A 27,855-nucleotide genomic window follows, 5' to 3' on the forward strand; every position below is an offset into this window, starting at 1 on the left:
TCTCCTTCTTTCTTTCTTTCTTTCTTTCTTTCTTTCCTTAAAGCTAAGGTGTGCCAGAGGTGATGCGCTGATGCTGAGGAGCATCAACAGCTGTGGGACAGTAGAACCCTCCCACCTGTAAGCACTGGCAGCAGGAGAGACTGTGGGACACTGGAGCACTCTGGCTGCCGCTGAGCGGGTCGCCTGCCCGCTGCCTGCAGCCACAGTGATCCCACCACGAAACATGAACCGGTCGCGATGGGTTGAATGGAGGACTCTGAATATGAGCGGTAGCGTGGTGAACCTGTCTGAGCACCTCTCCTGCCCTCTGGGATTTGGTCACTACAACGCAGTCGACATCTGTATCCTTGAGACAGTTGTTATCGTCCTGCTCACCTTCCTGATCATTGCGGGTAACCTGACTGTTATCTTTGTTTTCCACTGCGCCCCGCTTCTGCACCATTACACCACCAGCTATTTCATTCAGACCATGGCCTACGCCGACCTTTTTGTTGGAGTGAGCTGCTTGGTCCCCACGCTGTCCCTGCTCCACTATTCAACAGGCGTCCACGAGTCCCTGACGTGCCAAGTTTTCGGATACATCATCTCCGTGTTAAAAAGCGTGTCTATGGCATGTCTGGCTTGCATCAGCGTGGATCGCTATCTCGCTATAACAAAGCCTCTCTCCTATAATCAACTGGTCACACCTTGTCGCTTGAGAATCTGCATCATTTTGATCTGGATATACTCTTGCCTGATCTTCTTGCCTTCCTTTTTCGGCTGGGGAAAACCTGGTTACCACGGAGATATTTTTGAGTGGTGTGCTACCTCCTGGCTAACTAATGCCTACTTCACTGGCTTTATCGTCTGCTTACTGTACGCTCCTGCTGCCTTTGTCATCTGCTTCACGTACTTCCACATCTTCAAGATCTGCCGGCAGCACACCAAAGAGATCAACGATCGGAGGGCTCGCTTTCCCAGCCACGAAGTGGACGCTGCTGGGGAGACGGGGCACAGCCCTGACCGCCGCTATGCCATGGTGTTGTTTCGGATCACCAGCGTGTTCTACATGCTGTGGCTCCCCTATATCATATACTTCCTGCTGGAGAGCTCTAGGGTGTTGGAGAACCCCGCGCTTTCCTTCTTAACAACGTGGCTTGCTATAAGCAATAGTTTCTGCAACTGTGTGATCTATAGCCTCTCCAACAGTGTTTTCAGGCTGGGACTACGGAGACTGTCAGAGACCATGTGTTCATCTTGCACGTGTCTAAAGGATAGGGATGTACAGGACCCTAAACCAAGGAAACGGGCTAATTCCTGCTCCATTTAATGAACACTGGCGCGTGCCATCAGACGTGGAGCTTTGATAGCATTTGCTGCATCTGGGAACTTAACCAGAGGAGAAATGTTTACTTGAATAGTTTGCTATGCTGTTAGAAATGAGTTGAAAAGTGCTTTTGGGAAAGGAAAAGGCTGCTGTAAGAGGGGTCGCTGGACTCTGACTGTAGCTCTGAAATTGTGAGCAGAGCCATTCAGCAGAGACAACAGAGAAAGTCAGAACTTAAATCTTCCAAAGGGCATGATGCAGCTCCTGCGTGGCAGGAGAGTCCTCACAAAATAAACGAGTTAGTTACTACCTTCTCTTTTCTCCCTCGTAGAAAAGTTGTCTTACTATCTTTGTGTCAGAATATACTGTAGCCTTCTGAATTTAAGTATATTTACGAGGAAGCAATCAACTACACAGTAAGTGGCTATCCGTAAATTATATTCCTGAGGACTTGCAGTAGATGTTGCAGATCAATAACCAGCTCTGTCTCTGCTCACACCTGGTACCATTTTCAGTTACACAGACAATCTGCAGTGCATACAACCTACGCAGGGAGTGATGCTTTTGGATAAAAAGGCACATTCTGCTACAACCAAACCTTCCCCTCTCATTTCCTTTTATTTCCACCCCTCTCCGGCCCCCTCCATCCCATGCATCTTTAGATCCCATCGTGTTGCAGGGGTTTAGTTTGAGGGCACCTACGAGGTAAGCTGAGTAACTGCAGCTGCCCGCCTGTAAGGACTTCTTCTGTCTTTCATTCTCTGGATCCTGCTAAATTAGCACACAGTGTTGATGTAGTGTCCTTTAGGGTGTACTAAAGCTTTTCCCTTATTGTCTACACGAATAATCCTAACGCAGATATGGTAATTGCACACAGCAGTGCGCATCACTGCTTAGAAAATTAAAAATAAATAACGAAACCTTTTCTTTTGGAAGTCTGGCTTACTGTTGTGGCTGCCAGTCCTTTGTGTGAACCTAGCTTGCACATCCTGTATTCTTTTCAAATTACTTTTTTTTTTTTTAAGAGAAAATGTAAGCTGTGGTCTGTGCCTAATGTTTTCCTAGCACATGGGATAGGTCAGTGCTACAAGATTAAAACACTGCACTCATTTTAAGAGAAATCCTTCTGTGCAGTTGTTGAATAGATGTTTGTCAGACAAGTGCTCTTGGAGAAGGTGAACAAGGCAGTTCGGTATCAAATACAGGCAACGAGCTTCAGTATTTCCTTTTGTAGTGAACTGACTTTCAGGTCCACTGATTAAATCTTTTTTATTTCGCAAGGGCGCACATTGGGTTTGTGAAATAAATTGCCAGGGGTTCAGATGCATGCCAGTCGATAAAACAAATTATTATTTTGAACCAAATGTAATTTTCTTAGATAGTTATTGGCTTTTAAAAAAGGCCCAGTTATTGATTATTGGTGCCTTTTAACACTGCACTATGATTCCTCCTTTCACCAAAACGCATATGTAATATCGTGCCTATTACTTTTTGTAATGGAAGCTAACCACGTTCGCACACTTGTGGTTTGACTCTAGATCTCCCATACTGGTGTACTCTCTGTTTTGTGGAGGTGGTTCTGAACCCCTGTACGTTTTTAAACCTGTAAGAAAGATGAAACAATGGAATAAAGTAGTATTATGTATATCAAACCCAGCCTGATTGTAGTTCCCTGATGTTACGTCTCTTCTCTGTGCAAGTTCTTCTGGGTTCCAGCGACCTTCCGAAGGACTTTGGAATTGCCCATTTAAAATCCCTGACTAGGACTGCCTGCTTTCTGTCCTCAGTGTTTGTATGCTGGTTTCTATCATCACACAGCCTTTAAAGCAGATCGAAATATGACTTGAAACATTCCTCTAGCTAAGCTGAGCTGTTGCTGACGATGATCTCTGACAGATATTATGGAGAAGCGAGTAGCGTTCTTTGCACGTACTCATGTCTGTGGCAACGTGTGTATTGCCTTCCTGCCTTCTTTAGAGAAGCTGCTGTTTATTTCAGAAGTCTCCTTGGCTGCTCCAGAAGGTTGTTCAACCCTGTCTCACTTCAAAAACCAGGCCTGTATTTGTGCTCTCTGTGGTGATGTACTTAGTTTCCTGCCTGGCTAGGTTCTCGGTGCACAAGATTTGGCCAACAAGTGGGGAAATGCCTCATTCCTCCCAGCTCGTGTGGTTGGTTTCAAGCCAATGAAATAGTTCTGCGTTTGTGCTCAGGGCTTTGTTGGCATTTCCCGTAACAGGTTTCGGTGTGACCTTTGGAAATCCAAGGAGAGTTCTAGGAAATCCTTGTAGCTGACCAAACCTTTTATTAAAAAGAAGAAACCCAACTCGAAGGCACCAGGTGCATATTTATGTGGTGCCGTAGCTTCAGACATGTTGAGATACACAAGCTAGCTCATTTGTATCAGTAGTGCCTTAGCTGAACCCTGCTTGTGCAGCCCTGTAGGATTGGTGCAGCAGCCCGTGGGGCAGGCAGCAAAACCTCCCTCCCTGTGTGCTGAGCTGGCACGTGGCACTTCCCTTGGTCCTCAGGCTGGTGTTGAAGGGACAGGACCTGGCAGAAATCCCCTACCCTGCATATGAATTGTAGGTACCCAGGTTCCTTGCTTTCTTTTTCCTTGAACCTCGATATAACAGTGGTGCAAGAGCGCTGACTTGCGTGTCTGAAGCCAGAATTCCACTCACTTCAACCTGTTCTATGTAAACCTGGAGTATGTCAAATAATCCCCAGCCAAGTTCAAGCCTTCGCTACCTGGTGCTGTTCCCTACATGACAGAGTTTGACATGGTGGTCAGTCACATGAATTTTTAAATTTAGTAAATGTGTTTCATTTTCTTACAGTGCTTTTTAAACTCATGATTGCAAATGTTATCGAAGGGAGGTTTGTTGCTGTTTTACTAATGCTGTCTGAAGACTCCAGCTGGTGCTGAATTCTCTTCCAGAAATGATAGGGCTGGATGTTTTGGTGAGTTTAAAAAAAGTCCAGTAGAAATTTCACTCTCCTGACCTGTCAGTTTTGATTTTCAGTCTGTCTTTATTTTGTCAAGTTTCATGATCTTGTATTAAAAGGCAAGATAACCCCAATTGTCCAGTGGCAGCCAAAGTGCCACCAGAAGAGCGGTTTTCTCTTCACGGAGGCTCCTTTATTTCCTAAAGCAGCCAGGTGATTTCCCCTTGAAACACTCCTTACAGAGAAAGAAAATGGTGGTCACAAAAAGCATAAGGTGGTGTTTTACATGCTTTCTTACTGATTTTCTCATAGTAAGATTTTTTTTCCCCACTTCTGCTTACAAACACATCTTGTGATTGTACTTGGTAAAGCACGAGGTGTCATGCTAGGTTTATTTTTGGGCAGAATCTTTACGTCTCCTCTGCTGAACAGTTCTTTAATGAGCCGCCTTTTGTGGTACAGTTTATGAACACCTTTTAAAAATTGCATTTATTTTTTGTTCTTCCAAATATTTTACTGCGTTAGTATTTGCCAGCTGAATATCTGTAGCCGTGCTTTATTTTCACCCTCAGCAAAGCTAGTAAAAATGGCTTTTTTTTTGGTAAAGTGACATGCCAATCAATATTAGAAATTGGTTGTTGAGAATCATGGATCGACGCAATGATTTGCAGTTTCATTAGCTTATTATTGTGCATAAGACAAGTGGAGCTTCAATACCAACAAGAGATAGTTGCTGCAACGGGATATCAAGTTGATGGGAAATGAATTAGTTTGTATACTATCCCACAGCTGGTTCTCAACATGGACCTCTTTCATCTTTCTATATTACATATTGATTCTGTGATTCTTTGATACACTTGTAGCCCAGCTAGCACATCTATGGATTTTTGTGCTGTTATTTGAATGTCTGTATCTCTGCCTCAGGGTGCTGCTGCGGTGGGAAGAAGCCTTTGCCAGCAGCGGCTCAGTGCTGGGCAGGTGCCCAGCCTGGAGCTGCCTTTACAGGGAGGGAGGAGTGCGCGGTGTTTGCTAAGCCAAATACAAAGCTCAAATAAAACCTGTTTCTTTCCCCCCTATTTAACCTAATTTACATCTCAATTTTTTTGGTAGAGTATACTGACTCCTTTCTCCATTCGATAGCAGGAAAATCCTTCCAGAAGACATGAGCGGGGCTCCAAGGTGCTAACAGGGCAGTGCATGAGCAGAGAAGAGGCTGCTGAGGGCACTCTTCCTCAGCAGAGCCTCAAGGAAACACTGCCAACCACTCATCTCACCTTCACATCCACCATTTCTCCGGGCTTTTCCTTTATTGAAGTACTGCGAAGGACAGGGGCAAGTAGAAGGAGGTCCTCGTGCTTCCAGCTGTGCTGACAGCAGGCTGGGAAATGCTATTTGAGGCCGTGGAAATGCCTGCAGATCTTTGGGATTTTATCACCATCTTACCCTGCCTCCTGCCAGACGTAACCCTCCTGAGAAGGACGTGGCAGAAACGCTGCGGGCGTTTTGTGCTCATCACCCTGCAGCTCGCTGTGAGCAAAGCACAGATGGTTCTGATTGCAAGGAAACTTCTATACATGCAGTGGTTGCCAGGGAAGGAGGTTTTACTTTGGTGTTCGCCCTGGCCCGTAATCTAAGTTTATGAGCAGAAATGTTAGAAAAAGGGACAAACTGAAGTTTTTGAGGAGGATCAGAGATGTCAGCATTGAGAGTATTTCTGCATCTGATATTGTTTTTTGTTTCTTCCTTTTCTTGGCATGGAATACATCTGCCTGTTGTCTGGTTTTTCTTCTTCTGTAAATTATTTGAATAAGCTCAAATGCTTCACAGATGAAGTCCAGGTAATGAAATATTTGCATGACAAATTGGACTTGGAAAAGTATGATGGAGTGACAGAGAGACAACGAGGTGCATCACTCATAGAGCATGCAGGTATTTCACATTTCCCGTGCTTTAGGTAGGAGAATACCTGCATCCAGTGAAGGTTTCTGCCCTTGAATGATCTCTCAAGTGTTATTTATACTTGGGCATAAATTATTTAAAAGCTGCTCTTGTGTGACGTTTAAATTTATAATTGTAAATGGACAAATGATGTTTCCAGCGCTCGGGCTGGATCCGTTCTGACCTCTGCAAGAGGTCTGCTGCAGCCCCAGGCTCTTAATGCTTATTATCTGGTGGCAGCATGCAGCTTCTCGTTAGCAGCTGTGCCAGGGTGGTGGGGCTGGGAGCTGTGCAGGGGAGCAGGAGCTGCTGGGGCCTCGGCTGGGCTCTCCTGGTACGCTGTGCAGGGCAGCCAGCCTGGGGCTTTGGGGGCCAGGCACTGCTTAATGCTGCTGTGGTACTGGATGTCTGTGCTTGTATCTGTGCTTAAATGATGAGCATCAAATCTTAAGGCATTTGTGTCCTTTCGCAAGATGTATTCCCCTCTATTTCCTATCCCTGTAGATCCTTTTCAGCGCAGCGTGCCATTTAAATCTCTGATTCATGCTCACTGACTAAACCTGGGGCGGTTTAAATTGTTCCAGCAACAGGATGAAGCTGGGCCCTGCCTCGCCTCCTTTCCCTCAGCTGTTCTGGGCTCCTCTGTCATCCCACCCTGCACCCCAAGAGCTGCGGGGGCTCCTGTTGGACTGGGCTGCACGAAGGTGATCTGCCCCAAAAGCAGTGGGACAGGTTGCTGAAGGCAGCGATGCTTTCCATGGCTTCGGCAAGGTTTTTGCAGGAGGCTGTGGATTAGAATCTTTAATGGCGAGCAGTAAGTTAAAAATAAACATTTCAAGGAGAGATCCGTGTGATGAGAGTAATGAGTTGTTGTTAGGTCAGGAACAGATTGGTCTCCTTTCCACCTGTGCCCTCAATAGGGGAGCAGAATCATAAAATAATCGCTTATAACCAGGCAGATTTTTGGCTCTCCAGTTTCTATAATGATCATGCAGCTTGTATGTATACACATACGTATATACTTAAGGATTGCAAACGGTCACAGAACAGCAGGTTTCTGTGGGAGCTTTCTCTTCATTTCAAGGGCTTTGAGGACTGCTTTGTGGCTGGAGTCAGATAAGTACAGTCTGTGCTGAAACAACCAGAGCCAAACCAGCAAGCAGGCTGTCAGGGAAAGGCCTTTACCCCACGCTGCTGTGTCTGGAATACTGGCTATGTAATGTTTTCAGGCAATAACTCGGAGTGCTTTATGAAGATGACATAAAACATTAAAAAAATTTAATAAATGCAAATGCAATTCCGTGCTATCATGACAAAATTGTTTTTAAGATTTTTAATTTTTCAACTCAGGACTTAAGGAGACCGTACTTTCTGGTATCTAGCATCTCAGGAAGAAGCAGTTAATTAGTATCATTTGCTGACTTTGCTTTATTTCTGTGCTTGATCTCTGGCTTTTTTAAATTTTATTTGAATACAAATTTTAAATTCAGTTTTGCTGATACTTAGATATGTTCTTCACTTCTGTAAAAGCCTTTACAAGAGTATGAGAGGGAGCTTCAAAGGAGCTGTGTCTAGTCCTAGGTCTACTTAGGATGCATTCTGTGGTATCAAAACAAAGTTGCTGCTGTACCTTTTTTACTGGAATTTGGGAGTTTTGGCAGCAAGCCTCAGGCACAGGTGCCAGATTCTCCTAGCTTTTTCTTTTGGGCTGAAATGTGATGTGTCACTGCTTTTGTTTGTGAATGTACAGATAAAGAAACTGTTTGGGTGGTGAATTAACATTTTGGATGGGATTTATGGAGATACTTTCTCGTTTTTGTATTTTCTTCAATTTTGCTGGGAGTATATGAGGCTTATTGCTGAAGTGCAGCTGGAAGTGTTACCTGTTTTCCTCATGCATTTGCAGTTCCTTTCTTCTGAGTTCTCAACTCAGCTTCTGGAGGGACATTATGGTTGTGATGGTTGGGCATTGGTACGGTTGTGCTTGGTGCTCATCTGATTTGATGAATCTTCTGCATTAAGTGATGCTTGTATTTTAAAAATGAAAGTCACAACAGAGTGCTCTTGTGATGCTGATTTTGTCTGTGGTAGAAAAATAGACTTATAGCAAGCCAGAAATGTTCTACGTTGGTAAAAAGAGATTTGGGATGCAACGTAGGTGAGGAATATCTGTTTGTGATTTATTTGGCGTAAGATTTAAATTTGGAAAGGCAGATGAGATTTAAGAGAGAAATGTAATTATTGATCCTGTAGAAAAACAGCCCTGAATTTTCAGCTGGCCGTGGAACAAACGGTGTCTGTTTCCTATCAAGAAGAGGTTCTGGGTTACTGTAAGAAGTATTAGGGAAGTTTTAGTTTAATAAACATCAGCTGATCCAAAAGCAGTGAGACGTTTGTAGTTATAAAAAAGGAAAGAAAACTGTTAGCATCAGTACCATCAGCATGAGGTTTCTGATTCAAACAGTGTAGTTATAGATCTCTTTGATAATTAAACTACTAACTATTAGATTATGAATTAACACTCTATCTCGTCTGCACTCTTCTGGGCTAGGTTCTCTCTCTGTGCATGAGATTAACCATGGGGCAGGGGCAACCAGGGCTGTCCTTTTCTGCCCACTTCTTTGTTGGCCGTCTTGGAGCAGCCAAGCATCATCACTGTTGGAGCTGCTGTGGTGGAAGAGGAACTCATCATGTGGAGGAGAAGAGTTAGTTGACGCCATGCCAAGATTGAAAATCAGAAAGATGAGAGGAGTGCGACTTTGAATTGCAAAAGAGACGTGTGTGTTTTAAGAGATCTGTTGTTTGCTTTCAACCTCCAGCTTAGCTAAAGCATTCTGAAACCATATTAACCCTGCTGGTGTTTTTCACCCACGAAATGCCCTGAACAAGAAATGAAGATGCAGAACGTTTCCTGTCATCCCTCCATTGCCTAGGGTTATTTCATGTGAACTCCCTCCCTCCCAGGGGAATATAATGGGAGCTGGGCCTGGTGTTTTCCGGAGCCACCCCACTGCGGACAGCTTCAACGTTTTGACCTCTCACTGGAATCTTTCCTGCTCTGAGATTTATGAGCTCTCAGAGGCTCTGCAGTTGGCTGCACCTCTGTGAGCTCTGGCTCATCAACGACAAGATAGGTGTTGGAAGCATCATTCCACCAAATGGACTTCTTGTGTTTGACGGGCATGCTGAGGGCTGGACTTCGTTGTCACGTTCCTTGGCTGAAAGATGGCAGCCTCTTGGCAACCATGCTGCTGTGCAGGCACTGGGGCAGCAGTCACTGGAGGGGAGGGCACAGTGGCCTCCGGGCCTCAGCCAGCTGCTCTGGAGCATGGACCTGAGATGTTTGTGCAGGTGATGGTTCTCTCTTGGATTCCTCATTCTCCATCTGACTGAGGTAGGCACCCATGTTGCAGAGCAGCCGGGCTGTGTTGCCAGGTGCCAGTGGAACCCAACTGGCATGGCCTGGGTTCCACTCACGGTGGTGACATCCCTGCACGGTGGCCCAGATGCTGTAGGCAGTCCACTACAAAAAGGGCTTCTAACCTTATCTCAATAACTTTTTAAAATGCAGAAATGACAAAATATAGCAGTGAGACTAACAGCAGGATCCCACAGTGAGCAAGGCCTTGATGGGCCGTGGTAAGGTTAGAGCGTTCCTCTTGTGGTCACCAGCATGTCATTTTTTTTCTGGAATAACACATTATTCATTTAAAAATAAAATCCAGCATTCAAACTAGACTTCTGTGGAACTGATATATTTAATGGAGTTGGAAACAGCATCTAGTTTGCTCTGCCATCAGCATATCTCCACAACTGGATGTTCTCACCTCTACTTCTTGTAGAGAACTTTCATCCCACCTCTTTCACTCTGCAATTAGAGTTGTTACATATGGTTTGCCTCTAATAACACATTCACATTTTCTTTAAAACCAGCATCAGTAATAAGTGTTCTGTGACTAAAACTGTTGTTTAAGGTGCGTTTGTGTTTTTTCTCTAAGTTCCACACATGAGTGTTAGTGCTTTGTCTTGCTCATGTACTTACTGAATTTACTGAACTTGTGGAAACCAGTAAGTCTATGGGAATTCTTATTTTTCTTCCATACAAAGAAGATATTAATTGAAAAAAACAATATGCTTATGTAGCACTGGAACTTTGCAGTATTTTCAGCAGGATTCCCTTTTGCAGCTTCTAAAGCAGGCAGCTTGTTACAATTATTAATTACAGATATTTTGGTCTAATTCTTCATTCCTTCTGCAAGCAGAATTCGTATTGACTTGGGGGAATCTTGGAATACTAAGGAGCCTCTGCTCAGTTCTCTCTACTCAGGTGACCAGTAATATGGAGAGCCCTAGACTTGTGATGTTTAGGCAGGTACATGACGTGACTCATGTCTAGCTCCATTACAGTAGAGACAAATGCATCAGTAGAGACAAATGCATCAGCAGCACTACTAATGAGAACCGAAGAACTGCATAATAAAAGTGTGCATCTGTGTGTGTGTGTGCTAAACTGAAAAGTGAATGTTAAAGTATGCTCAGAAAAGTCATTTTTCTCATCTGTGAAGTGAAATAGCTAAGATGCTTATTTTATACATTATGCATTTTTTACATTATTTTAGAAGCTTACTGAGAAACTTAAAATATAGGTTATTACAGTAAAAACATGATAATGTAACTCTGGAAAGTAATTATATTAAAATGTTGATTAGAATGTCTGAATTCCAAAGAGACTGGCGATGTTTTGTTATAGATTTGCTGAACCTTTGAATCCCAACCTATTCTTCGTTGATTGCATTGCTCTTATTTTATGATTTAACAGCATTTCCTGTTTTTCCTTGAAGTGAAATAAGATCGTATGAGCACAAAAGGCACTGTATGGCAAATTAATTCATTCGAGATTGTATCGTATTTTTCATTACTGCCATCTGATACTGTTTCTGTTGACTGATAGAATATTCAAACATTCAAAAATAGATTTGAAATCTGAAACCTGGTAGTAAATGTACTCTTTTTTTTAATGGAAAAATATTTTATTTCATCTGCGAGATTGTGATCTTCTCTCTGTATCTGTACTGTTTACCATTGGGTAGGTTTCTTGTTAGACATTTAACATGGTTCCTTGACTCCTGCGACAGGAAGCCTTCTTACAGCCTCTGAGAGCTTCCTGCGTAACAGAAGATTGGTGGTCACGCTTCAGTTTATTATTTGTGCCTTCTTCATTGTCCGCAAGAAAATAATCTCATGCGTACAAATCAAGTTCAGGTTATGTTTGTGCTTTCTCTTTGTTCAGCCTTGTCAGTTCTTTATGCTCCGTTGCAGCAGCATCTCTGGCTGTATTTGAGTTGACCTGTTTTCTTATTAATCATTTTACTTCAAAATTAGGGCAGCATTAGCATACATTGTGTTACTTTTGTATTTGATAGTTCATGGAGTTTTGTGAATTCACAGCTAAGATTCAGAGCCTGAATTTAGTGTTTGCTGCCAGTAGATTTGTATCCTGTCTTGCTAACCATTGCTTATAATATTTAAAGTAGTTCTAATGTTAACATTTAGATAATGGAGCTTTAAATTTAGACTTGATTCTTTAATTCTCCTAATAAACTAGTGGCTTTTGTAACCAGCTTGGTTCTAAACTTACTTTTAACATTGACCTGAAAAGATTCTTTTCTTGTTTTTATTTTGGTCTTGTTTTCGAAGTCTCACAGTCTGATCAGATATGTAGCTATAGGCTGTAAAATGGACAACCTTCAGTTTGCACACGTTTTGTTATTAGTACTGCATTCACAAGAGGTAAAGGGCGTGTAGGGCTGCATATGAGTCTGTGCTAAGCTCTTTTTCACTCTGCTTTCTGTAGTTCTGCCTTTCAAGATTTGAGACCTCATGCTCATCCCAAACTCCAGCAAGGAAACCAGAAGGTGGGACATTTTCAGACCTGTGAGATAAATGCTGCTGGAGAATGCTCAGGGTGTGAGCACTGAGTGTCGTACCAGCAAGGCAGAAGCTGTGTGTGTTATGCTTGAGATGTGGTCTTGGATCACAGAACCAGCCTGAAGACACTGAATTTCTACTTTTTTGTTTGAGTGGAGCCTCGTGCATAGGGCTACTGTTAGGGCTTATGTACAGTGGGAGGCTGAGGAAGGATGTCTTTCTCCCACTGCACCACCTGCAGAGAGCCCATCTGGGCACAGGCAGGGCTCCAGGGAGGGCTTGGAGCAGGGCCAGGAGGTGCTGCAGGAACCTGGTTGCAAACACAGCAAATAGGACCAAGTGAAGCCTTGCAGCACCAGCATTGCTTTTGGTGACTGGAGGATCGTCAATTATTGGCTTCTGGGCTGATGCTCTTCTTAAGTGTTTGATTAAGTAATTTATTTCTCCCACAGGACTGAGCAAGAGAGACGAGAGAAGCTTCCACAGCCATCCTTACCTATCTTTGTTCTGATTTCTAGCATTTTTTTCTTTGAAAAGTCATTTTCTCAGACCTCAGAAGTGGTGGATGACTTAGGAAAACAAGAGCCAGATCTCTGTTCTTTTCCTGGGGTACAGCTTCTCAAGTGGTTATCAGGCAGCACTTCCTGAGGCAAAAATTACATCACATGGCTTGGAGAGCTTTGTGTATTGTGATATCTTTTTGGAGGATATAACAGGAAGTGGTAAAACTGCACTTGGAGTACTGAGGCTTTAAAGTTAAGTTCCTGAATACTCATTTGGGCTTACTAAGCAGACCTGGCCTGATTTTTCAGGTCTTCTGAGCAACCTGGGTGCTTTCAGTCTTTTCCAGCAAATGATGCTCCAGGAAGAATCTGCATTGTGTTGTTCTGAGAGCGTGGTGAATGGCAGCAGTGTGGCTGGAGATGAAGAGCTGGTGTAACTGAGCAGACTGAATGCTTCCTGAGCCCATGGCTGGGTGTTCCTGCTGGCTGCAAGGGCAGCAGAGCCTGGCAGAGTCGTGGTGTGCCAGCGTACGTGTTGTTCAACACTTGGGTGAGATCAGAAGTGAAAAGTAAAGTTAAGTGTCCTTTCTGAGTATAAATATTGGTATAAAATATTTGTATATTACTTTTTCCAGTTTAAATTGGGAACTGGAAGTCTCAAGGGCACAAGCAGTTCATACTTAATGGAGAGCAGTTGCGAAGCAAGTAAGTTTTTGTTGATCAAAACATTTCAAAGATTCGAAGTTGTAATTGAAATTGGGAGCATTTTCAACTGGGATGAAAAAAAAGAAATCAAATGAAACAAAGACTTGTTGCAAGCTGTTTTCCTCTGCTTTCTTGTTGGGCTGTACCTGCTGTATTCTTATTGGTCTTGCTGGGCTGTGTCATATTGAAATGTACTTCTGGAGCGGGCTGCTCTTTGAGCAAACACCAAAAGACAGGTGTTACCACTGCGAATACATGTATCTGCAGTTAGTGTGGTGGTGGTCCTCAGCCTCTCCATTTTGCGGATTTTGTTAACGACAGATTTTTATCGTTAGCCTCTCGCCCTGGCTGTGCAAATGCCTTAGACCTTCTGCCTCTCCATGGGAACAGCTAAGGCCCGGTGCTACCAAGGAGATAGCAGGGTGCACTTGTTTTAATAACGATTAGAGCCCAGCTGACCGCCCCAAAGTAAAGATTACGGATCTTTGGATGGAAGAGTAAGCTGTGATGCCCTTTCTGGAAGAAACGGAGGGTAACTAATTTGAATGCTAGAAAATAATGTACTTTTCCTCAAAGTGAACTACAGAGAAGAAATGGGAATGAGGACAGCTTGTTCAGAGTTATATGAATTTCAGACAAAATCTGTGTCACAAAGAAGAATGTTTTACCCAAAATGTAAGCAAGGGAGATCTTGTGAAGGACCTTTCCCTACTCAGAGTAACCCACGAGTCATAAACGTAGTGTTCTAGGATGGGACCTTGGGCAGCCTGGGCTGGTATTAAATGTGGAGGTTGGTGGCCCTGCCTGTGGCAGGGGGGTTGGAGATTCATGATCCTTGAGGTCCCTTCCAACCCGGGCCATTCTGTGAACATGAAGATGTCATCCACATGTGTTAGGAAGCGGCTAGCTATTCACAGGCATCAGAAATTAGCACCTTTACGAATCTGTGCTGCCCAACAGTGATTGCAGAGGCAAGGAAGGATGTAATTTAGTGAAAATAATGGGTCTGAAGTCATTAATTTTCCATTTCTGTCATGACAGTCATAAACAGTTTGTCTACAAGTAGGATGGGCGGTGTGGAGCAGCTCTGTGTTAGGTGCTGCTTGGGGAGCATCCCTTTCTCCTCTCCCTTGAGATCCAGAGGGAGGGAGGCAGGAGCCCCACGTGGTCTGGGGAGGGTTTATTTCCATAAGAAACAAGACTAAAATCTATCAGAGTGCATCACTGGTAGTGATGTATTGGTGAGAGCAAGTTTAATGAAAAGCTGTCTTATGCATTTACAGGGTAACATTGTCCCTGTAATTGGGTGCTGAAAGCTGGCCTTATTATTTGTTGCAACGAATGCCATAGAAATAACAAGATAAGGAAGCTAGGTCACAAAGTGATGATGAAGCCTTTAAAATAGATTTAAAATAGAAACAATACACACAAATGCTTCCAATTACAAGATGGTGCTTGAATGGGATCAGCGCTTATGTGCAGTTGGCAGGATGAAAGTTACTGTCACAGAACGTGTGTTCAGCATGTAGACAGAGTTTTGTAGAGCCTCCTCACCTGATTTTTTGAAGCAGTACTTGAGGATTTTCTTGCCATTTCAACACAGAATAGTTCAGTACATCCTTACGTCGCCAAACCCTGCATGGCTCTACTAAGGGGACACAGGATGGGCTGCAGGGCTGAAGGGGATTGTGAGGGAGGTGAGCAGAGTGATGCTGTCCTCAGTGGCAATGGCACCTACCTGCCTAGGAAGGGCTGTAGTATCAAATGTTCCTATTTCAGTTACGGTGAATAATGTTTTATGTGCTATATGTGCCCGTCGTGTAAGCATTTGTCTTAATTATACTGGGCCACATGCTTCTCAGAAATGAAATGCTAATATAGTTTGCTTCTTAATTTATGCTGGATGGACTCCTTTAGCATCTAATACATTATATATCCATACAGAATTTAGTCTGTTGCAACTACTGAATGTGTACTAATAGTTGTTATTCTCATATTCCCCGCTTGTATTTTAAAAAGCAGTAGTTTTTGCTGCCTTCATTGAGTTGTCTACCCACCCATAATGTGTGGATCCATTTGTAAGTCTGCTTTTCTGTTACAGCAGCAGGCTGGGAAAATACTTTGTGATGGATCCATGGATAAAAAAAATAAGCAGTATTTATTCTCAGCAAAGTAATCCATGGCAGCCTGTGTGAAGAGCTAAGGGCAAAGCCAGGAGTGGTGCTGATGAGGGTGAGGTGAGAGCCCCAGCTGTGGGGCTGAGCTCCTGCCCTGTGGCTCTGTCAGACTGCCCTGGGGTGGGGGTAGGAGTGAGGGCTGCTCTCCCTAGGGCGTGCTTTGAATTGCCCACGGAGAGGCTGCAGTTGCCCGTTGAGCAGTGAGCAATGGAAACGTATGGATTGTAGCTTAGTGAGAGCTAATTCTTTGTACCGTGCCAGGAAATGTGTGGTGAGAGGTACTGGGGTACCCACTGCTCTTGAGTGTTCTACTTTTATTGATAAGGCCTTGATAAAATCTGTATTTCTGGAGTTAAAAGTAAATAGTGACTTGATTTTCTTGAACTCACCTGCATAAGATAAAGAAGATTAAACACCTGGCGATGGAGAGCCTTGTTTGTAGCAATGGGAGGCTGTTCAGGAGAAATAACCAGCCACTGTTTTCATCCTTTTAATTTCAAGAATTCTGAAATAAGTGCTGGAAAAAGAACTTTGCATACAGCTTTAAGTGAGCCCTTTCATTTCACAAAATCCATTCTTACCTAAAAAGCAGAGCAGAAACATAAACAGATTATCTGCTGTCTGCACTTTATTTGTGTCTGTTGGTCTCTGTTAATGTCAAGGAGATGTATGTCGTGGTATTAACGGGTCTGACATGGATTACTTTCAAATTCATTCTCTTTGCCCGGACTCCAATCTCCTGGGCCTGAGCAGTGATAGAATTACTGCTGTTTCCCCTTGAAGAAGCATCTCCTTGAAGAGAAGGAGCCTGCAGTCACCTTATTGTACAACCATGCTTTCTGTCTATGTTACGTTATTTCCATGCCTTCCAATTTGAATGAAAATACTTAGTACTTTTTTTTTTCAATTTGTGTTTAACTTCTTTCTCTCCAAGTGAAAACATTAGGTGTATTTTAATACATATCATCACTTTATGACTTCCCTGTCTTCAGATGGGAGATGCTGATTTATCCAAATTCTGGGCTGCAGTGCAGCACATTGTACCTGCTGTTGTCTTTGAATTGTAGGGAGTATGGAACTGTTTTTAGGTCTTACAAACTCGGTTTCTTATTGAAATGTGACCAGTTACCAAATGCAATCCTGCGTGGGTTTGCATGGAACATGGCACAGCAAGCTCTCTATTGAGGATTACATATTGTATCTTTGAGATACCTGCTGCTAAAATCAGGCAGAAAATGGAGACTAAGAAGGTATGGAAGCCTAAAATTTTAGATGCCACGGGTTTATAAATGAGTTAATATCTTAATGTTGTGGACATGATCATGCGTACTTATTTTGTCTGTTTTCCAGCATGACATCCAAAGTGCAACTGTTGAAATGCTGTATTAGAAAATAAAGAAGCAGCAAAAAAAAGAGGAAAAGCCTCAAAAATGTAACTGTATGTAGTAGTGAACTGCTGAAGCTGTTCAGCAGTACGTGTCATGAGTCTTTAATTACAGAAGTTAAAAGGTTGCTGCTTGTGATTTTCCAGATGATTGAAGGCATTCAAAGCTTTTCAAGTCGGTGCCACTTCTCCACTCTCCTCCCACCTCTATTTGTTCATTCTCCTTTGGTCGCCTCTGTGCGTGAGTCAGGGAGAGATGAAAAGAAACAATTATCAAAGCAGAAGAACACGGAGGGAACAAATGAGGTATTTCAAAAAATACCGTCGGATTCTGAGCTATACTTAGTACTCCTTTAGGGTGCCAGAGCAGTGGAGATGTGCATTATATTTTGAGTTAACGCGGATCTGCAAGTCACACGATGCTAAGAATATTCCTCAAAAGCATTTATTGATCCAGCTCTGAATGGGTCAAAGAGAGAAGCTTTTAAATCACACAGCCTGAATTTTTAATGTTTTGGGATATCTGTGCCTTCTTCCTATTCTCCACCCTTTAAACTTGTGTCCATAGCCTCTCTGCCAAGGATTTCGTTTGCTCCATGTGGTTTCTCGTGGCGATGCATGGATTTGTTTCCTCCTCCATGAGTTCCTGCCCTCCTGCTATGTGAGCATCCTGTGAGCGTTTGAGCAAGAGCTGCTTTGGCTGCCCGCTGGGTAGGGCATGGAAAGGCTGCACTGAATTCTGTCCTTGCTTTAAGATGGATTTTGCTCAGGAAAAGAAGAAATCGCTAAGTAGCAGCGACAGTTTATAATAGGAGTAATTAGGAGCTAGTAAAAGTACTTAATGTCTCATTTTCTTCTTTGCAAATATTACACTTTTTAGGAACAGATATTAGCTGCAAAAGAAATGACTGAAAGTAATTAATAAATAAAAAGGAAAGTGACATTTTGGTTTTCATCCTCCAAAGGGATGCACAAAAAAGAACGCCGCATAAGTAATAATAGGAGACACGGTGTCAGTTTGTATTTAAATGATCACAAATTACATTTCCACCGCATAAAACCAAATCTTTTAATCTCCAGCTGCCTCTGCTACTGGAGTGTTTTGCAGTGCTAAATCGTGGGGGTCTTTTCCAGTCCTTGTGATCCTATGGTTTCAGTATATTGCTTTTGTTTCCCGATTGTAGGTTTTGTTTGGGTTTGACTGACGGCTCAAACCCAGAATTGCGTTTCTGGATGCTGCTGTTTTCAGATTGATTGGTCTGTAAATATCCTCAGGAACTTTCTACACAAAAATACCGAGTTTTATTTAGGATAGAGCTGTGTAGGGAAGAATCAAATCTGTGCTAAGTCAGTTTAATTACAGATGAAGTGGAGGGATTTAAAAATAGCTAGTCTCAGATGGCATTTGATAAAGGTAATTAAAGCATGAAGAGTAATGATAAAAACCTTTTGTTCTGCTGCTCTCCTGTAGTGCTTGGAGCTTAATGTTTTACAATCAAAACACTTGTTTGTGGCCTGGAAGCCTCACTGTGATGGAAATGCCTTGTCTGCTGCAGAAATGGAAGAAGTCTTGTTCGTGTCCTCTAAATGTACACATCTCCAAAAAGAAAGTCCCTTTTTTTTTTTTTTCATTGGATGTCATGGCAATCACCTGCCAGAAGCTGCTGGATCTCCATCCCAGGAGGTGCTCAGCTGCTGCCTGAAGGTGATCCTGAGCTGCTCGTGGCTGTAGAGAGGACCAGGCAATCTCCAGAGGTGCCTTCCAACCTCAGCCACTCTGTCATTCCCTATTAGGTGAGGAACACTGAAATTGCAGGAGTTTGGCTGTATGTTTCTGTAGAGGTAAGAATTTTTTTAAGCCTTGTTGACGATGCCTCAAGTTCCCCATGGATTTGTATTTCTCTGTGCGCTCAAGAAACCTCTTGTGTGCTTTTTAGCTTGTTCAGACAGATGACTTTATCTTTTCAAGGATGAGATGAAAGTTCTGCAGAGGATGTGTTTTACCCAATTTGGCAATGTGAGCATATAATTGAAAAAAAATCTTTGATAGTCACTTAGGAGAAACGCAAACTCTGCCAGCTACCCAGGAAGAGGCAATGAACGTTCCTGTTTCTCAGGCTCTGCTGCTAAGGAGAATTCTCATGTGAAGGAAAAGTGGATATTTAAAGTGTCAAGACGGTGTAAGTTAGCAATACGTGGGTTAAAGTGTGTTCAAGATTACCTTGTCAGAAAGATTACCTTGTGAGTATTTGCTGTCTCCTCCTACTGACTTGTTCCATAGCTGCTGAAGTGACTGCCGCCTGCTCGGTGCCTCGCTCTGCGCATGCACTGAGCTGCTCTGAGCAGAGGCCCTGTGTGTGCTCACACTGAGGATACGGGGGCTGGAAGGATCCTGGTGGGCATCAGGAGGAAGTGGCAGTGCCTGGAGGTGCCACCCTTTGGAACCAGGCAGCGAGCTGGGGGAAACTGAGTACAGCAGGTGACTTGAAACCAAAGTTTGGAGCCTGATTCCTGAGTGGAATCCTCACTTACCACCTGAGGATTTCTTTTTCCCTTCCCCAGGTCTGCTTGGAGGATTCTAATCCCTATAGCAGAGGTCCCACATAGAAACAGCGCCTGGACAAGATGCGTTGTGTGACTGAAGGCCTTTCAAAGAGATGGGGCAGGGACATCTGGTCTGAAGGTCAGCCATCCCAGCCTCCTTCCCAGAGCACGGCTGGCAATATCCCTCAATCAGGGCAGCTGCACCTTGGTCTGGTGAGGTCTTGGAGACCTCCAGTGTGGTTTTGAATCTGCTGTGGTTTGTGCTGGGTGCTCTGCCTTCCTAACATCCCATCGGTGCACAGCGTATTCAAGATGCAGCATCACCAGCTCTGAGTGCAGAAGAATAATTGCTTCCCTTGATCTGCTGTGTAGAATGTTTACATAGATTAGCAGAGAAACGAGAGCTCCATTTTGAAAGCATTAGGGTTATTGAGGAAGTATGTGCAATATGACAAACGTACTCAAGGAAAATTACAGTGTTTAAAAACGTAAGCAAAATGTGCTTGCTCAGTCTATTGATAACAGCTCTGCGAACATAGATTTGTAAACGTGAGAAACACATTGCAGAATTTGGTGTAATTTCTGGTGTCAAGACTTAATGTGTAGAGATAGCTTCTCCTTTGGAGCTGTAAGGCCATCACGGTGCTGCTTCAGTGGCAGTTCTGCTGCTGGGAAAGCAGAATCAAGCCCCAAGTCTGTAGTCATGAAAGAGAGGGGGAGAGAAAAAGAATAACAAAACACCATGTCTTTTTTTCCAAATTAGCTACATCATTTGGTGGTGGTTTTGTAGCCAACACATTGCAGTGTGCCCTTCTGGTGAAATGCCAGCTTTATCAGCCCTGTCAGACAGGTGTGCTCCTAGGGATCACCTGCATCCTGGGGACTGCATGAAAGATTTTGCACTGCAAGCCTCACAGCAACATGCCTGCTGCTGGCTTTGGCGCATCTGTGCAAAGTGAGCTGCGCTGGGAGCGAGGAGATGCTTTTGGGTCATTCATCTGCCTTGGAACAGCAGGAGGAGGATCTGTTGGTGTGCTGGGCACTGCTCTGATGGGGATGGGCAAACCCTGCACCTCGCCATGCGCCCGCCTGCCTGCTGCTGACTCATGCAGAGGGCTAGGCTTGGCTCCCCAGCTGGATTATTTTTGGCCGTTGCGGTTGGTGTTTGAGGTTTATTTTTATCTATTACTAATTTCTATGTAACCAAAAGCAAGAATGGTGTCATGGTGAAGAATTGTGCTTGAATGTTAAGCGCCTGCAGACAGCGCGCAGCATTATTAATTATACCTCTGAGTTTCTGTCGGCATTCATAGCTTCCTTTACAGCAAGGGATATCATCCCAGGAGCTAATTACAGTGCAAGCAGCTCGTTGCTCACCTCATTATCTGGCTCTCGCCCGGGCACTGCATGCCCCAGGGCTGGCAGAGAGCAGCACGGCACAGGGACGGGCGGGCAGCTGGCACAGCCCTATTTATAGCTGCAGCCCATCTGCCCGCACTGCTGCCAGCTATTAGGAGATGGAGCAGACCATCGGAGGGAAAAGGCATCATTTGCATTCCTCTGATGCCTCCCTGGAAATGCAGCAGGCTCTCCTTGCACTGATTTCTGCAGTAGGAACCAAGGAAGCTGTCTTTTCCTCTCCCTTGTGCCCTGTCCCTCCCGGGTGCCCTGCAAACCTGCTGCAGAAGGCTCCTGCCCAGCTCCAGGCACCACTCGCAGCTGAGCTCTGGCAATTTCTTCTTCAGGAGAAGTTGTGCTGCCATGGCAACTCGGCACACGGAATTTTAATTGCAAGGCACAATATATGTTTATGAAAGTAATTAATAAAAATGCTAGCGGGAATGGGTTCATTACACGAGTTGTATCTTTTCTACTTTGTTTCTTGCTCTCGCTGTTTTGCTCAGAAGGGAAGCATCAGGCAGGGTTTGTTAGGGTGCCTAATTTTCCTGTTTTCACTGCAAACTTTTTGCAAAGCTCAGGTGAAACACGGTTTGCTCAGTGCTTAACCTAGGCACGTGTGGTTGGATTTCAGTTTGAAGGCATTCCCATTCAAGCTGTACACAGTCTGTCGTGGCAGAGCAATCCAGCTGCAGGTGCACGCAGTCCTGAACCTCCACGCTTTGGGCTGTGTGAGAAGGTAGAGCAGAGATATCTTTTTAAGGTTTCCTGTTGGCGAAGCAGACTCCTGTCACTTTGCAGCTCCTATTGCTTGTCTGTGCTTTGTGTGTTTGCCAGATGCTCAGTCTAGCACCTGAGCTGTTGCTACCTCCTCTCACCTCGGAGCACAGTGCAGGACAGCTGTGTTGTCCCAGAGTAAAGGAGCCCTGCAGAGCAGTGCTGCGGTGACTCGCTATGAGTCGTTACGAAGTATTTTATATTCTTATTTTTGAAAGAATCAAAGCAAAAATGCAGACTACTTAGTATTGCATTGAGTGAAGCACTGACATGGTGGTCTTGGTGAGTCTGTTCCATTATTCCCTGTTCTCCTCATTTATCTCTGCCCCTCAAGCATGAAGACTTTAATGCTGTAGCTGCTAGCAAAGTGAAATGTCATCTAGCTCATTACCATGATCTTTGCTGGGTACATGCAATATATGAATTTAAATGCTAATGAGTGGGTAATTTTTTCAAATGTGATGCCTTGTGAAGTTTCTGTTAAGTAAGAAATCTGAACGTGACTTCTTCCTTTATGGGTTATGGACACGCGATGCCAGTGAGACTTTGTATTGGGACAGGAAAGCCATATACAATTAAGTTAAAAAATATATGTATCCTTGTTTTCTACAGCCTTTCTCAGGTGTTCCCAAGTGCTACCTCTGTTACAATACATTGTGCGGTTAATGTGCTGGCTTAATGATTCTGTTGCTGTGTGATAACTTTCAAATGACTGGGAAAACAAAAATACAGTCTGCTCGTTACAGGGTTGTGTATCAAGTTCAACTTCATTAGTTTTGATTAGGACTGAGCTGGTGCCATCTGTGCTGTCAGTGTTGTACATCTCTTACCAAAAAGATGGGAGATCTGAAATCCAATTCTCTCACGGTGTACTGCCCTCTTCTTTCCTATGCTTTTGTACAAAATTAACTTGGCTGCGTTCGATCTCTTTGTAGCTGAGCTTTTTATTTTTGGCTTCAGGTACCTGGCAGCGGAGTCTTAGGGCCAAGGTTTGATCTTCTGTGCCTAAACCCTTACCCTGAAAATTATTTTTATGCTGTGTGTGTTGGTTTTAATGGATTTTCAAACCTGAGAAATGTTGCAGAATATTGTTGCTGTGCCTAGAAAAAGCAATAAAGGAAAGCTGTCTGAGATGGTACTGAAATACTTGAGAAGTGTTTGGGAAATGCAGGAAGTAGCACAGGCTTCTAGCAGTGCAGGTACCTGACGGAGCAAAGAGCCATCCCCTGGCAGAGAGCAGCCCTGGTGAGCAGGGCTCCGTTGGGATTTGCGTGCCAGCCTCTGATGGCTGGGGCCCACTCCTGTGTCAGCAGAGCTTGAAGTGGCACTCAGTGTCTTTGATCCTCTTTACTTCAAACAGAAGTATGACTTCTATTTAGGGTTTAATTGCCGTCATTTGCCCTTGCAGTATTGGTATACCATATATGAAATTAAGTATAGATTCGTAGATTCATAAAATGGCCTGAGTTGAAAAGGACCACAACGATCATCCAGTTCCAACGCCCTGCTGTGTGCAGGTCGCCAACCAGCAGCCCAGGCTGCCCAGAGCCACATCCAGCCCAGTCTTGAATGCCTCCAGAGATGGGGCATCCACAACTTCCTTGGGCAACCTGTTCCAGTGTGTCACCACCCTGTGTGTGAGCTGTGTCTTATGATGACCAGGCAGGCTGGAGATGTGCGCTGCTCTATAAGGGCAGTTATAGCATAGTAAGTGAAAAAAGTACTTTCCATCATTCACTTTACACATGTTCACCTTGAAGCCTTGGAAAAAAAAAATGGCATGGTTTTGGTGAGCAGATGCAGCAGCAGGAGCCAAGCCGGTCATTAGCAGCTGAAGCCATTCGTTGGTGCTCTCCGTGCTACTGGGTCCTCCTTGAAACGCTGCTGTCATTTGATGTTACAGCTTGCATGGAGATGTTTGGGCAGCTCCTGCAATCACAGGACGCTGTTACCCGCTGCTACTTGGATTTCATTTGGTTTGTTGGAAGTAATCCTCAGTGAAGCATCGCTACAGATTAACAGTTAAAGACTTTGGTTTATTTTCCCAAAGGTCCGGAAGCCTGTGCTTGTTTCCTCAAGAAGAAAAGAATAGCTCCACACCACTGATGCATTTCTAGGTAGTCTGCTCAGAAAGAAGTGTGGAGAAAAAAATTTTTGCTTGGTTTGCTCCTAAAGTGAGAATGGTGCATTTTGGTCTGTGTGTAAAGTGTACTCTGAATGTTACATTTTGGTATCAGTCATCAGTTTGATGTTATTTCATGGGTCCGCTACAACCTCTAAACAACTGATCTGGTCTGCTGCTTTACGTGTGATGATTGCAGTGCCAGTGGGAGTGGTGTTGTAACATCTAACGGTGTTGCTGGTGAGCATTTTCCTCCTCGTTTTTCTTACGAGGTTTCCCAGTGCTGATTATTTCTCTTTTGCAAGTTTCCTGCTCTCGTTCCATCAATTATTGATGAATTCTTCTCTTGGAGAATTTGTTCGTAATGAATAATTTCAAAGACAAATAAAAGACCTCTCTGCAAATTTAACGTATTGCCCTTTTGTAGTGTTTTATATTGCTTTCTTGGAACGGTGCACTGGGGAAAATGGTCCAAGGCAAAAGCTACTTTGTTTGAAGTTCTATGCATTATGTATATTTCTTCTGTGAAGAACCTCATGACATATTTGGGATGGCTGAGAATGACAAGCAGTTGTGTGATTGGCAAATGGAATGACAAATATTCCTTTTAAGTCAGCATTTCATATATTTAGTATTTTGTTTTTGTTAAAGGGCATGCAAGGAAGAAAGAATGGATAAGATAAGGGGGAATGAAAAAAGTCTCTGCTTAGAAGAAAAAAAAACCAAACACCCCACAACCTTATTTAACAAATAGTCTCCTCTGGGAAAACAAAAGTTTGTTGTGATAATGTGTCTTTCTTATTTTTTAAATGATGATCGGCAGGGTAATATTCTTTCCTAACTAATGTCATAACAATCTAAAATGTGCATGGATTAATTACGTGCTGGGTCTGAGAATCAGGGATGATTAGTGCTGCTGGCTGGCATGGCTTTCTCTTGAAAATGGCACCTATGAGCCCTGACCAAATCATTGGGAGCCCAACCAAAACGTCCTCGCTGGAGGAGGTGATGTCGTGTGGTCAGCTGGGAAGTGCTGAGCTGGTCCGTGGCTGTTAGGAACCCTAACACAGCTGAGTATTTGCCTTCTGTGTGGCAAGGTGGAAATCCATCAGTCCTGCTCCGTCTGAGCTGTCTCAAAGACCAGGCTGAGCTGTGCCAAACGTGCATTGTGCCCTTCCTTCCCTTTGCCCTGCTGCCTGTGTTGTGATGGGCTCTTTAAGCAGCTCAGTGTATGATGTAATATAAGCTAACTGAAAAATCCTAGTCATGGTATATTAGATTTGATAGCTCTCTGGAGTTTTAAACTGGGAACCTTACTTTCCCCACACTTCTTTTTTCCGTGTCATTTCAGTTTCCCCTTTTGTTTTGATTTGTAGCTGAGAGTGGTTCTCAGATTGAGTACAGCTTTTAGGTCACTTTCATACTGCTTTCTTTGAAATGGTAAATTCAGGTGGAGGAAAACCGTAGCAATAATTTTAAAATCGGTGTTCAGTCTGAATTTCTAAATTTGTCTTTTTTTCTACGGCACAAAGCAAAGCTGAACTGAAGATAGCAAGCTGTGAGCTTGACTGTAGCTATCTGCTGATTGAGCCACTGTCACCCTGCGTGTTTTTAAGAGCAAGGCAAGAGAGAGATAATAGAATTAAAAAGTTAGGTAATCACAGAATGGCGCAGGTTGGAAGGGACCTCAAGGATGATGAATCTCCAACCCCCTGCCACACGCAGGGACACCAACCTCCACATTTCAGAGCAGCCCAGGCTGCCCAGGGCCCCATCCAACCTGGCCTTGAACACCTCCAGGGATGGACGGGGCATCCACAGCCTCTCTGGGCAGCTGTTCTAGATAAAAGCTTAGCCAATTAAGAAGCTGGCATTATCTATTCAATAAATAACTGCCTGCCTTACTCTGAGATATATGCTGTAATGTATTTATTTAAATTCTCATTATTATTAGGATACGTAGTTCTCTGATAGCTTTGCAAGAAATCAGGCTTCACATCAAATACGGTAGCAATCTCTGGAGATAAAATCTTTTCTGATTTAGAGAAACCTTGGAAAGAGGAGGTTGCCGTAGAAGAGCACTGTATGGAAGCAAGAAGTGAGAGGCTCCAGGTGTTTCCTGGACACATATTTTGTATTGCCTATAAATAGCCATCCATGTTTACACTTACTGATTCTTTGCAGAAAAAGCTGCTGATACACAATGGAAAACTTTTGTACCCTATTCTCTTTAGAATCAGATGTGGCGTTATATAATGCTTTCGGTGTTTTCCATCTTTTATCTTGACAGACATTTATATATAGGGTTGTTGATCTTTTCTCTCTGCTTAACCTCTCCATGAGAGCCTGCAGCTCGCTTTTTTATGACAGCAAATTGAATTTTCTACCTTGGCCTTGAGAAGGTGAAAGTACTGGGAAGGCTCAGGACTGGCATGTCCTGACCAGCTGATGAGTGGGTGTTGCACCCAGAAAGGAAGCTATTCAGGCTGAGGGGGAACAAATCCACCTGATGTGCCTTCTACATCATAAAGCAGTAGTTCATAGAATCATAGAATCACCGAGGTTGGAAAAGACCCACAGGATCACCCGGTCCAACCATCGATAGTTCTCACTAAACCATGTCCCTCAGCACAACGTTCAATCGTTCCTTGAATGTTGTTGTTGTTAGTTGTTGGTGTTGGTGGTGCTTCTACTTTGTTTTTTGACTTTCCTGGTTTGTTTATGTTTGTGAGCAACACAAATAACTTTTGCGTAGTTTTGTAAAATAGTTTTGTCCTTCGTTGTTTATTCCTTACTTTTCAAATGGGAAAAAAAATGGGCCTGAGAAGCACGCGGTGTTCTTTGGGACTCATTTAATCCTCTGCCTGTGTTCTGCACTGCTTGGAAGTGATGATGCACGCATTCTTATAAACCTGTAAGGCATTATGTGTTAAAATAGAACTAAATGCAGAAGGTGGCTTCATAAATTGCTTTTGACCTTCTGGAATAGACTTCCCGTGTTGAACAATCCAAAACTTGGGTGGGTCTCATTTCTGTGAGCCAAGTGATCTGATGCAGCGTAGGCTATTATTGAGATAGAACCACAGATACCTCAAAGGCCACCATGTACTCCAGAAGGAACACCCTCTGAAAGCAGAAAAAATAGAAACGTTGTTTGACTCATACATATTACCTACATAGAAATATGGGTGCATGGCATAAATGGCTGCATGTCAAAATGAACGCATGGTGAGAGGGAAACGTAGATTCAGAAGTAGCGAGAAATGATCTGTATTTGTGGTGGTTCCTGATGCACGTTTATGCATTTTTGAAGTAGATGTTTCAGTTAATATTTCCTTCAGTTTGTGTGTTATCAGTTGTACTTGGAGATGAAAGCTGCAAATACCCAACTGAACCAGGCTCTAGGTGAGCTGAGGTCAGCCAGCTAAGGAGTCACACACTGTGTCCATGAAGAAGTGCGATGAAGCATGGTGCAGGCTACAGAAATGCCTGTCAGGAGCAGTAATGAGAACTGTCCTGCATTGCTTTCAGCAGTGCCTGCGAGCAGCCAGGGGAAAGGGAGCACTGCAGCGTGGGCCGTGTTCTCTCTGCTCTTGGTTTCAGGCTGCCATCAAGTAGAGAAGTGTGCAGCTGTATGCAGAATGCGCTTTGCTAATCCTAGAGCAGATAAGCAGCTTTAAGAAAGGAAAAATTTTAACATATATCGGCTGTATATTGTAGGAGTTACAGAATTCTTGATAGCAGGATCGTTTTAATAATAGAGAATATATTTATAATAAGAGGGAGAAAAAGCCCTTTTCATCAGAGTAATAGCTGAAACTAGATTTTATAGAATTCGGTACCCTGCACAGTACAAAACCAATCTGGATTTTCTTTCAAACTGATTTTCACTGATTTAGATGAGGATATTTGATTTATAGCTTCCTTTTTTGAGCTGGCGAGAACTAAATATAACCTCTCTGGTACTTGTCTTTTCCATCCTTTATCTTATTCTGCATTATTTCTCCATTTCACCATCATTTCTTGTCTTCCTTTCTGTCCCTACAGCCTTAGTCTGCTTCTCCTCTCTCTGTCTCACCCCCTCCTTGCTGCTCATTGCTGGTTGCTGCTCTGCGCTGTGGCAGTCT

General features: G+C 43.6%; 1 protein-coding gene across 1 annotated transcript; it reads left to right on the forward strand.

The window, feature by feature from the left end:
• Positions 1-8: 8 nt before the first annotated feature.
• Positions 9-11,804, forward strand: GPR52 (G protein-coupled receptor 52). Its single transcript, XM_031554838.1, has one exon. The coding sequence runs from the start codon at positions 224-226 to the stop codon at positions 1,307-1,309; it is 1,086 nt and encodes a 361-aa protein (XP_031410698.1). The 5' UTR covers positions 9-223; the 3' UTR covers positions 1,310-11,804.
• The last annotated feature ends 16,051 nt before the right edge of the window (positions 11,805-27,855 follow it).

The sequence above is a fragment of the Meleagris gallopavo genome, chromosome 10 (assembly GCF_000146605.3).
Source record: "Meleagris gallopavo isolate NT-WF06-2002-E0010 breed Aviagen turkey brand Nicholas breeding stock chromosome 10, Turkey_5.1, whole genome shotgun sequence".
Taxonomy (NCBI): domain Eukaryota; kingdom Metazoa; phylum Chordata; class Aves; order Galliformes; family Phasianidae; genus Meleagris; species Meleagris gallopavo.

Bases quoted from the DNA above. Each gene is read 5' to 3' on its own strand.
- GPR52 (XM_031554838.1), top strand. From the start codon at position 224: ATGAACCGGTCGCGATGGGTTGAATGGAGGACTCTGAATATGAGCGGT.